Raw genomic sequence first — 12340 nt, 5'->3', positions numbered from 1 at the left:
TTCTCCCTTCCTCTCTGAAGTCAATAAAGATATATTTTTTAAAAACCAACATAAATGTATTAAAAAACAAAACAAAAAAACCAATAGCTCAGTGGGTCAGGGAATCATCTCAATAATGTGAAGGTTGCAAGTTCCATCCCAGGTCAGGACCATCCCAAGCATCAGCCAAAGAAGGTTATCAAAGTAATGGAACAAAAAATGGTTGTTTCTCTCTACATCCCTATTTTTATCTCTCAAAGTCAATATCTATGCTTTCCCCGCCCAGTCCGTCCACACACTTGTGAACACCAGAGCCGCCCAGGGCCCCATGGTGACCAGCAGCCAGGGTTCTCCTGGGGGCCCAGCAGGCAATGACCCCGGGAACAGGAAGGGCGGTGCCAGGGCTGTCCGTGTAGCAGGTAGGGGCCCCGGGCTGAGCTGCACAAGCACCCACAGGGGTCGATGACGTCAGTGTGCTCCCTGGACTAAAACCGCAGCGGCCGGTAGACGCTCTGGGCCTGCACGTGCCCCTTGCAGTCTCCGCACCCTCCAGCCGGGGGCTGAGCCTGGGCTGTTGCACCTTCAGGGGGCTGAGGAGCTCAGGTTCCTTCCTCTCAGCTGTCAGGGCTGGGAGCAGCGGTGGCAGCTGGACGGGGGAGTGTGGGCAGGAAAACTCAGGGCAGTTCCCACGGGGAGTGGGTGCTGGGCCATGTGTGTGGCTCTGAGGCCCTCTCTCGTCCCAGTCCAGGCTGTGGCCGCTCTGTTCCTGGGGGCCATGGTGAGTGGGAAATGGAGCAAGCTCTGCTACATGAGTTCCTGGGGAGTCATCTGCCCTCCAAGAAAACATGTGACCCAGGCAGGGCCAACCTAGTCCGCTGTAATGAGGTGCTCCAGCCACTGACCTGTGGGGGGAGGGAGAGGAGCTGTCTCTGCAGAGGCTGAATCCCCATCTGCCCAGCAGGAGGGGTTGCTGGCCGCTGAGCCACCTGGTGCTCTGGTGGGTTGGACGTGTCTTGGAGATTAGAATGTGAAGGAGGTTGTAGATATGTATCATTCCAGGGAGAGAACATGGCCCTGAACTTTCCTTAATGGGTGAACATCCACCCTGGCCTGTCTGTGTGCCTCAGTGCTAAGAGAGTCAACCAGGATAGTTCTTCAGAGGTAAATGACAAATACAGAAATTCACAAGGAGACAGTCATGGTAAACTTCCACAGACTTTCAAAAAAAATCTGGCCAAAGTCACCATAATGGGGCAGGATATGCAATAGATGAAATAATACTTGAGAGAATGAGGAGCCTTACATTTGTCTCAAGAAATCATCTTTAGAAAATCGACTTCTGCCAAAACCGGTTTGGCTCAGTGGATAGAGCGTCGGCCTGCGGACTGAAGGGTCCCAGGTTCGATTCCGGTCAAGGGCATGTACCTTGGTTGCGGGCACATCCCCAGTAGGAGGTGTGCAGGAGGCAGCTGATCGATGTTTCTCTCTCTTCGATGTTTCTAACTCTCTATCCCTCTCCCTTCCTCTCTGTAAAAAATCAATAAAATATATTAAAATAAAATAAAATAAAATGACATGGATGCTGGATGCTTGCACTCCTGTACCTTCCCAATCAACACACTTGCCATGTGGGTCTTCATCTCGACCACAATGATGAACACAGGCATCCAGGGATTTACCCAGGGTCACACACACAAGTGGGTTCTGAGGTTGCTGCCAAGGACATCTGAACAAACTCCTTTTTCTGAGGTTCACCCCTTTGAATCTTGCCAGTGACAGGGTAGGGCAACCTGGGGACAGTGTCCACCTGGATGAGGAGACAGGGACCCATCCTGACGGACTTCCACTGTCATTTCCTACCAACCCCCACGCCTCTCCTTGGCCCTGCACATCCCCCACAAGAGGCTGGCACCCCGTAGTCGCCCTACTGGGGCCCATCAAAGATGTCAGGTTCTGCTGCAGAACCCTGATGTTGGCTGCAGCCTGTGATGTGCTGCGATCAAGGAAATGTGGAGGGAGGGAAGCCTGTCACCTCTGACAGAAGAGTCTGGAACCACTGAGACTGGCCATCCCTTCTGTTTATCTCTGACAACACCTAGCAGGTACCAACATGGTGCTTCTCCCGTATCCCATCCCAGGAGAACCAGGGATTTCATGTGGTGGGAACAAGAAAGAAGCCTTCTTTAGTATAAGCTACTAAAGCTTTGGGGACATTCTTTGCGCACTGTAACAACTAGCTTGTCTTAATGGGTATATGTTCCCTATTCTGCCCTCTAGGAGGCAGCAGATCCTAACATGAGAAGCCAGAGGTCTGTTGTTGGAGACACCTGGGTTTGACTTCCAGCCCTGCCCTTATTAACTCTACCATCGGGCGAATTACCTTGAGTCTCTGAGCCCGGGTTTCCTCCCCATAAAACAGTAGGTTGAATCATCTCAAGTGTGGCGAGGATTAAATGAAATAACAATAATGCATATAAAGCATTGAATCCGGGCCTGGCACGTGTAGTGAACATTCAGTAACTGTTAGCTCTGTAGCTGCATAATGTGTACTGACTGCAGACATCCAGACAATGTAGGAAATGTCAACCTGTTGGCCTCTATATCCTTTCAAAACATCACTGAAGAGAGAGAATCCCTGATAGGCTGCTTCCTGTACCTGCCCTCTCCCTGGGAATTGAGCCTGCAACCCATGTATGTGCCCTGACCTCCTGGAACCATGACCTCCTGGTTCATAGGTCGAGGCTCAACCACTGAACACCACCAGCTGGGCTATAGTATTAAAAAATTTAAAAAAAATATACTTTATTGATTTTTTTACAGAGAGGAAGGGAGAGGCATAGAGAGTTAGAAACATCGATCAGCTGTCTCCTGCACACCTCCTATTGGAATGTGCCTGCAACCAAGGCACATGCCCTTGACCGGAATCGAACTTGGGACCTTTCAGTCCGCAGGCTGATGCTCTATCCACTGAGCCACACCAGTTAGGGCTAAAAAAAATTTTTTTATCTGTATGTATTTTTTATTGTTGGTATTACAGATGTCTCCCCTTTCCCCTTGTATATATAATCTTCGGTGGATCTATCCCAGTCCTCCCCTCCCCCTCCCCTCGGAGATCTGTCCGTGTGGACCAGGGAAGCTGACCTCCAGTCCCATCTCCTCCTCCAGCACCACTTGTGGGGCCTCAACACCTTTACCCACCAAGGTCATTGGCTGGGATGCCAGCCCGCCTCCGGGATAGGAAAAACTACATTACCCAGAAAGCACTGCGCCCGCGTCAGAGGAGGTAAGGAGCGTTTTGGGACATGCGCATCCGGTGAGGGCGGGACTTCCGGCATCCCCTTCTCGGCAGTCATTTTGAATTCTTCTGTGGGTTGAGGGACTCCCAGGCGTCAGCGCTCCGGTGACGAGGAGGAGGAGGTGTCGGAGGCAGCGCCCCGCTGGGCAGCGTGTGTCTGAGGCTGTTGAGCCACCACCGGCCGCGATTGCGTCCTCCGTGCCCCCCAAGCTACTTCCTGCTCCCAGAGCCCCACCCGCCTCCCCCCGTTTTCCCTCCAGGCTCGGGTGTGGGTGCCCGGGCCGCCCCGCAGCCCAGGTCTCCGCGCCGCCGGAACAGTGAGTTGCTTGGGGTGCCACGTGGTGTGACTGGGTGGGAGAGGGTGACGGGCTGAGAGGCCCCGTGTAAGGCCGTGGCGGTGTGACCGAGGAGGGAGGACTGGGGAGACCTTGGCCTGTGTTATGTCCAAAGGCAACAAGGAGGACGAAGGGAAGTTGTGTGTGAGGAGTTTTACTCCATTTTCAGGGAGCGGCTGCCATCCATGGCTGTGAACCAAAGCGGGACATGGTGTGAGTTAGGGTTCCCACCTTTTCTCAGAACTGCTCAGAGGAAGAACAGACTGGAGGAGAGAGGACAGCAGTGAGGGACGACGGGAAGGAGACGTCCTGTGAAAGCCCGGATGTCATGCAGGCGTCACCCCCGGCCCCGGGGCTGGGCTAGGGCCCTGAGCAGCCTGAGCCCCTGGGTCCTGGCGGTGGGTGCCAGGGCCTCCACAGGCCTTCCGTCCCCACAGGTTCCTGCAGGTGCAGAGCCGCTGAGGGGCTGGGCTGTGGGGCTGATGTCAGGGCCTCACACTATCGTGGCCTCTGAGGTTGTGGGGTCCTGGGACTGTCCAGCCTCTCTTCTCGGGGGACCTTGAAGAGACACCAAGCCCAGAATCCTAACCCAGGTCAAGGGTCAGATGAGTGGTACCTGATTTTGGCATCCAGTGGAATTGTGGGTGATAGGCCCTTCCATGCATGGGTTCCAGAATGTGCAAAGGGTTGAAGTGAAGACTAAGCTGATTGAGGGGCGAGCAAGTGTCCATGTTTTAAAAATAAGAACTGGAAACAGTGGGACAGGAATCAAGTCCAGAGGAGCTTTGTGACAACTTGGGTTTCTGTTCTACTGGTGATGGGATCATTGGGGTCATTGGAGCAGTAGAGCAGGTGATGTGTCCCAGGTCTCATTAGACTCCTGTGACTGCAGCATGATGCACAATATGGGTGTGAGGACGGTGGTAGGAAGACTAGGATGGAAGCTGCTGTGATGGTCGTGGTGAGTGTGACGGTACCTGGAGCACAGTGGAGGTTGTGGATGCGGAAGAAGCAGTTACATTATGGATCAGTGATTTAGGTGTGGCCACCTGGATTTTCTAATTTTGAGGATTGGAGACAGAGGTAAGAATCAGAGATAATGTGAAGGTTTGGATTTAGCACCTGCAGGTATAAAAGCATCATCAATTGACATGGAGAAATTCATAGTGGGAAAAGTAATGTCCATGAGGAATATAAACTTTTATTTTTCCCTCTTAGGGTATGCAATATTTTAGAGACCAGTTCATAACCATCTGGAACTCTGAGGAGTAGTTCATGATGAAGACTACTTTAGAACATAGTAAAGGCTGTGGAGCAGGGAGGAGTTGTAGATCACTTTTTTTTAATTAATTGGAGCTAGAAGAGTAATTCAAAAAAGGTGATATGTGCCTGGTGCATATTTACTTCTTAAACACTCACCAGGATTTCTTGTGACCCTTTGTGTGACCTGGCGTGTTGCATCCAGTTTGGTTGATTTGCTTATGGGCCTGAGTGGGCATCTGTGAGACTCACTGGGCATGGGGTAGAGGGCCATAGGCAGTGGGACTTGAGTACTGAGGGCTGTGAGTGGAGAAGGGACATCAGGTGCAGCAGCAGTAGAGGTGGGCTCTGGACAACTGAGATCTGATGTGGTTCTCAATAGGTGAGGTGGAAGGAAAAACAATTTCGGAGGGAGGCCTTCATAGCAGAACTGAAGGCTGTGTCTTGGGTGTGGGCAATCAGAGTCAGGTTAGTACGTGATACTGTTTGAACTTGCCATGCATTCTCTGGAACACACATGCTGAGTAATGACTAAGACCAAGGAGATGTCTATGGAAGCTGGGGCTGTGGGAGTGCAGGTGTGAGAGAGGTTTTGGAGAAGGAATGATGTGCTCTTGGAAAGGGAGTGTGAATTTATGGCCACAGATCCATGATATTGACATAGAGGGAATGAACATTGAGTCTATTTCAGGTGATAACTGGGTGATACAACATGGGGAATTTTAGGGTAATTCCTGAAAAGATGGGTGTTGTTGGGCCAATGCAGTGATCAATAGGAATGGGATAGCATACATCAGTGTCATCTGCGCTTGAAAATCTCTAATGGCTTGGGGAAGGGATAAGGGTAAGACAGAAATACATTACAGAGGAAGTGAGATAGAATGTTGAAAAGGAGGTTACGAACATCCCCTACTCTTCATGGCATATATGTGTTGTCTTTGAAGTTGTGATTCTGGGAATGAAGCTGTATGAAAGAAATGTGATACAAGGAATTATGTGGAACAGGTAGCACAAAGTGTTGGCCTCAGCACCCTAAGATTGGAATCGAAAGGGTGACGAGTTATGCTTGTTTTTTGGGGTCTTGGAAGGAGAATCTGTTGGACAATAAGGATATTGCTCCTGAAGACCAGTGTGAAATCACTGACTTTTCTCTTTATGGCCAACATGTATCTGTACCCTATGTTGGTGACACCCATTGCGTTGACCCTAAATGTGAGGCCCTGAGGTCAGGTATCATCAATCTGGGCATCTGCTCTATTGCTGTGGGAAGACACAGTATCAGTAGGAATATAAGGAGAGAGTGACTCTGTTGGGTTCAATGCCTGCTATTTTCTGTGATGTAGGGAGTAGAGGGAGCAGATGGTTATGGAGAGTGGGAAGTATGAAAAAAGTAAAAGCCAAGGAGAGAAGCTGATGATGGACTGAACTGTCCCCATTACGACAGGATATGGACTTTGAGGATGTGGCCATTGCCTTCTCTGAGGAGGAGTGGGAGCTCCTTGATGAGGCTCAGAGACTTCTGTACTGCAATGTGATGCTGGAAGTGTTTGCACTTGTTTCATCTGTAGGTAAGACCTTTATATTGTCCCAGTGTTGTGAGGTGATGCCCTTTCTTGCTTTTTTCTCAAAACAGCTTTATTTCTCCCACAGCCAGACCCCGGGTTCTGCCAATTTCCACCACTGTATTGTCAAATGTGCTGTGGCTGCCATTGCTGAGCTGTGTGCAGAGCCCTGACCAATGGACTCCACGAACATTCCTGACACCCATTGCCTCAAAAAGTGCAGAAAGTGTCTGGGAATCGGGAGTCTTATAGGCATCTGAATGGGTTCCATCTTCCTCTTCATCGCCCTGGGAGGGTGACAACATCCACATTTATTCCCTTCTTCCCTCTTCCTGTAGGGAAAGGTGGTTTATGACAGCCTGTGTCAGGTTATGTTCTTCACTTCCATGAACCATGGGGTATTCTTGTAAGACCCTTCTTCAGTTGTTTGTAACAATTTCTTAGCTGAGTACTATTGTGGGACAAATTACTCTGGGCCAGAGAAGGCTGCTCCCCTCCGTTGTCTTTCATTAATACTTGGAATATTTAGGGTTTATGCATTGGTAGAATAGATTAGGGAGATACCTGGTTTCCTCACAGGGTGAACATGTAAAATGTTATCAGAGGAGGTCTAGCCATGCTCAGTGACAACTGGAGGAAGGTATGCCATAATGGTGGTGGTGGGATGGTATCAGGAACCACCTAATTTCCATCAGTGTTTAGGGACGGGTGCCACTGGCTACTCCTCATTTCTACCTTCTCTTTCCCATACTTGACACTTTGCTGATTTTCATTTTATCTGTGACTTCCTGGCATTGGCTACCTTCACCTTTGTCACCTTTTTGCATCACCTGTTCCTCTGCACTGCTCCCTCTGCAGTATTCTCCTACATGGACCTGCACATGTGTTATGAGGTGCACATACATGCTTAAGTAGTCCTCGAACGCCTGCTACTCATTTATTGAATTTTACTTGGAATAAGACATAACCAACCTTCTGCACAGCTTGCCCCTTTCATCAGCAGACCAAGCTCTTAGCAGATGATTGAACTGGAAATGCATCTTCTCTTCCACGTGGTTCTTGCCATGTGTGTGTCATGTATCTGGTGAGGACTTACCTGTTTTGTGAACTTCTATGGCCCAGACCGTCACAGCATCCTCTTATTAATCTTTCCTGACTCATTTTCAGACAATTGCAGAGAACCCATGTATTATGTGCGAAACACTTTAGCAATAGGACTTGCCCTGTCAGCACAGTAACATTCAGTTCCTCCTCAATTTTCTCTTTTCAGGTTTTTGGCATAAGACAGATGATGAGGACGTCTGTCCTGAGAAGACCATATCTATACAAGGAGAGTCACAGGTCAGGGCTGCTAAGACAGCTCCAGCATCCCAGAGGACCTATCTGTGTAAGCGGTGTGTCTCAGTGTTCAAAGATATTCTGCACCTGACTGAGTCACAAGCAGCGGACTTTGAGCAGAAAGCCTTCTTCAGTGACGCATGTGTGAGAGACCTCTGTTTCAGTGCAAACCCTCACCAGCAGCCGAGGGAAGCCAGTGGTGGGAATCCCTGGAACGAAGCTGTGGACACGGCCTCATTTGTGACCAAGTTCAGCTTCTACTTATCAGGGCTGCTTTCAAGCAATAGGAAGGTTAGGGAAGACTCCCCAGCCATATCAGACCTTCTCCAGCACCAAGTACCTCTCAACACTGAGGAGTCACACAGTGGCAGTGAGATTTCACAGGAATATCTTGGTGGAAAAAGTCTTCACCAGACTTGTAACTGTGGTAAATTTGGCAGGCACAACCAGAAAGTTGTTCAGCATCAGGGTGCGTGCTCTGGAGAAGTCAAATATGTGTGTAACAAATGTGGGAAAGTTTTTAAAGAAATCTTTAACCACATTCGACATGGAAGAATTCACACTAGGGAAAAGCCCAATGAGTGCAATGATTTTGGGAAGTTCCTTGGACAAAGGTCTGACCTCATTTCACACCATGTAGTTCACACTGGAGAAAAGCCGAATGAGTATAGTGATTGTGGAAAGTCCCTCAGGCAAAGCTGTCATCTCACTAAACACCACAGCTTTCGCACTGGAGAAAAACCCTGTGTGTGTGCTGATTGTGGGGAATCTTTTAGGAGAAATAATGAGCTCCTTAACCACAAAAGAGTTCACACTGGAGAACAACCATATGAGTGTACTGATTGTGGGAAGTCCTTTTGGAGAAGCTGTTACCTCTCTAAACACAAGAGAATTCACACTGAAGAAAATTCTTTTGAATGTAGTGATTGTGGTAAGTTCTTTAGACGAAAGTCTACCCTCATTCGACACCACAGAGTTCACACTGGAGAAAAACCATATGAGTGTACTGATTGTGGGAAGTCTTTCAAGAGAAAGTGTCTCCTCTCTGAGCACAAGAGAATTCACACTGGAGAAAAACCTTTTGAATGTAGTGATTGTGGTAAGTTCTTTAGACGAAAGTCTACCCTCATTCAACACCACTTAGTTCATACAGGACAAAAGCCGTATGAGTGTAGTGAGTGTGGAAAGTCATTTGGCCAAAGGAATTCACTTATTCTACACCACAGAGTTCACACTGGTGAAAAACCTTATGAGTGTAGCGAATGTGGGAAATGTTTTAGCAGAAAAATTAGCCTTGTTACACATCTGAGAATTCACAATGGAGAAAAACCTTAACTGTGCAAGGGATGTTTTATCTTTCTCACTCTACAACACTGAAGGAGACTTAAATCCATTTACCTGAATATAAACCCCTCTTATCTGAACATACACTGTGGGAAATTCCTCATAAGTTTGAGGTACAAGTGAGGCTTGAAGGAGCTGCATTGCACTTGCTAACTTCCGAGGACTCCATGTCATTGATGTCACTGCGAGTGATTGTGGCTGAAGTGACCTCCTCTACCACCTGGCTCAGCTGAACAGTGTGTATCAGTCACCACCCCTGCATGCTCAGGGAAAAGGAATTCTGTGTTCTCCCTTGTGCTTAAGTGATTTATGAATACTGAGCTCTTGGCAGGATCTTCATTTCTTACTCTCTCACTAGGAAATGCTTCTGACTCAGGATTCGTCCAGAGGCCCCATCCTCAGCTATGAAGTGCTACCTTTCAGGGACATTGTGGCTCTCACCTTTAGTTGTGATGAAGTGTTACAAACTGATCGCTGTACGCTGCTCTGTGATGTTTTTGTAATTGTGATTTTGCTTTTGTACCTTTAATTCTGTTGGTTCTAGTCACTGCCTGGGTTGATTTGAAAGCATAATTATGATGTGTCAGCATGTAGACTTAACCAATATTATGGGGATCTCAAACTTTCTGTGCTTCAGAAAGGATAGCTTCATGGCAGAGAATCCTCTTTGTCCAATTTTCTTTGCATTATTGCACAAGGCCTTGAAATAAAGACCACATGACTTTGTGGTTGTATTTTGGAGGTTTGATACCAGCCCACCATTTTGTCTGGTGTGGGAGGCATGCAGTCATTGTGTTTCTCCTTCTCTCATCCTCCTCCCACTGTCTCTAAAAAAAAAAAAGACCATCCACTCTTCTTCACTAAGATGGGGCTCTGCCTGCACAGCCCACCTTCCCTTATTATTTCTTGCCTTTGCCTGCGATGTGCCCCCTGAAGCTGGGCACACTGTGTCCTACCCAGGAGCTGGCAGAGAGGAGTCCAAGGCAGGTCCCTGGGGCGGATTGGGGTTCTGTGTCCGCCTGAGAGGAGCTGGCCAGGGCTCTTCTGTCTCCATCCAGAGGTCTCTCCAGCCTTCTCTCCCCATCCCCAGGCTTCTGGCCCACTGCATCTGAATCTACTTTCTCTGGAAGAAGCCCCCTGATGCTTTAGGCTCCAAATCAGTTCACCTTAGGAAAAGTCCGCCTCTAGCAAGCCCAATTACACCCCTGAGACCCACTGCTGTTCTTTGAGCCTATTTTTGCATTTTTGGCATAATTTGCTACTTAGATTTTATTAAAAACTAGAGGCCCGGTGCATGAAAATTTGTGCAGGGGGGTGGTGTCACTCAGCCCAGCCTGCCCCCCCTTACAGTCCAGGAGCCCTCACATGATATCCTACTGACAGCTTAGGCTCACTCCTCTGCGGAAGGTGACCAGCCGATCAGGTATATAGATACTTTCTGGAGGCAGCATGGACTCCTTCCTTATTTCTTTCCTCTGTGGTTGGAGGACAGGGGACTAAAAGGTGGAGACAACTGTGGCCAGGCCGGGGCTTTTGTAGGCAGCAAAGATAGGGAAAGGGCTGGGGAAAGTCTAGACACATTTCCTTGGGTTGTCCTCCCTTCCTCCTGGCCCCTCCCTCCATTTTTTCCTTCTCATTTTGGAAGCTTGGCCTGGGACCAACCAGAGCCCAGGGATGGTGTTCAGCCTCCTCACTTCTCAGCTGGGGGTGGGGGAGGGGGAGGAGGCAGGGACGACAGGCCACACCACGTCCCAGATCAGGGATGCAGGCAGGCAGCTTCACCTCAGCGCTGGGCTGGATGTTAGTGCTGGGCAGGCCTGGGTATGTCTCAGTTGTGGGAGGAAGTCCCCGCCCCCCAGCTCCTGTGCATGTGCAACCCATTGACTAGTTAGTTGTGACTGGGACACCATCATGGACGAATTAGCATATTACCTCTTTATTATATAGGATAAAGCACACACCTTCCTCCCCCGACTTCCCTGCAGTCCTGGAGGTCACATGGGTTCTCCAGGAAAGGGTGCTGTGTATTTTCAACGCTGAGAACATTGTGCAATACAAGCCTTTCCAGCAGGAGAGGATTGGCCTCAACATGATACCACACGGCAGGGTGCATTCTGGTTGGTGTGCCCACCTGGCTAATGCTGGCCTGTGCAGAGCAGACCCCTTCCCCTCTAGTGAGACGATGGACCCTGGGCTATAGGGGATAGTGTGCTGTGGGGTGTGTGGTTGATGGAGCTGAGAGGTTGGGGGCCTCGGACACGGTAAGGGTGCTTCCTGTCAGCACATGGGGCAGGGTCTTTGATTGGGAGGGCTGAGGGGAAGCTCTAGTGATGAGAACTTGCATCAGGCTGGACAGAGGGGCCACAACCAATGGTGGGCACAGCTGAGACCTGTAAAGACCAAGGGTGTGGACACTGTTGACCTCGACTGTTCCAGGGTCTGGAGGTACGGAGTCCCCTGCCCTTGCGAACTGGTGTTCTAGTGAAGGACAACCCACAAACAAGGGGGCAGGGTAGTTGTGACAAGTGATAGGAGCTCAGGGGGAAAGTGAGGCCAGGGGTGGTCAGTGGGGTCTCCCTGTGGAGTCTGGGAAGGGGTGACAGGCTCCAGATGGCATCCTGTGGGGATCATGCCCTGGGCATTTGGGAGGTCACCTGGGCTGGTTTGGACAACCAGGATCAGAAAGTGGGGTCATGGCTGGGTGGTGGGCTCTGTGGGAGGACTTGACCTTCCCCTCAGGAGGCCTCACAGTTTGCCTTGAGCCCCAGGCTGCCTTTGCAAGAGCTGCTGTGGGGAACCTTCAGCAAAATCACTGCCCAGTGGAAAATTGACAGTACTGAATGCAAACAAAGAGAGAGTGGCTTAAATATCTTGACTTATTTATGATTAAAGTGTTTCTGTAAGGTACTTTAGTATACTCACCGCAAGGAAAATGGCAAATACAGAAATGTACAAGGAGACAATGAACTTCCACAGAACTTCAAAAATCTTGCCAGCACTAGCTGGTTTGGCTCAGTGGATAGAGTGTCAGCCTAGAGACTGAAGGGTCCTGGGTTTGAATCCAGTCAAGGGCACATGCCCAGATTGTGGCTCGATCCCCAGTTGGGGGCGTGCAGGAGGCAGTCAATCAATGATTCTCATCATTGATATTTCTCTCCCTCCCTCTCTGAAATCAATAAAAATACATTAAAAAAATGTTGCCAAAACTGGTTTGGCTCAGTGGATAG

At 49.4% G+C, this 12340-nt stretch overlaps 1 protein-coding gene across 1 annotated transcript; it reads left to right on the top strand.

Moving 5' to 3' along the window:
• Positions 1–307: 307 nt before the first annotated feature.
• Positions 308–9847, top strand: LOC308235273 (uncharacterized protein; the record flags this gene model as incomplete). Its single annotated transcript, XM_080644034.1, has 3 exons — positions 308–398; positions 3535–3591; positions 7702–9847. The coding sequence occupies 3 exons, from the start codon at positions 308–310 to the stop codon at positions 9102–9104; spliced, it is 1551 nt and encodes a 516-aa protein (XP_080500160.1). The 3' UTR covers positions 9105–9847.
• Between the last annotated feature and the right edge of the window lie 2493 nt (positions 9848–12340).

The sequence above is a fragment of the Plecotus auritus genome (genome assembly GCF_963455305.1).
Source record: "Plecotus auritus genome assembly, chromosome: 10".
Lineage (NCBI taxonomy): Eukaryota > Metazoa > Chordata > Mammalia > Chiroptera > Vespertilionidae > Plecotus > Plecotus auritus.
Note: the sequence above shows the minus strand (reverse complement) of the source record. Positions and strands in the feature narration are given on the sequence as shown.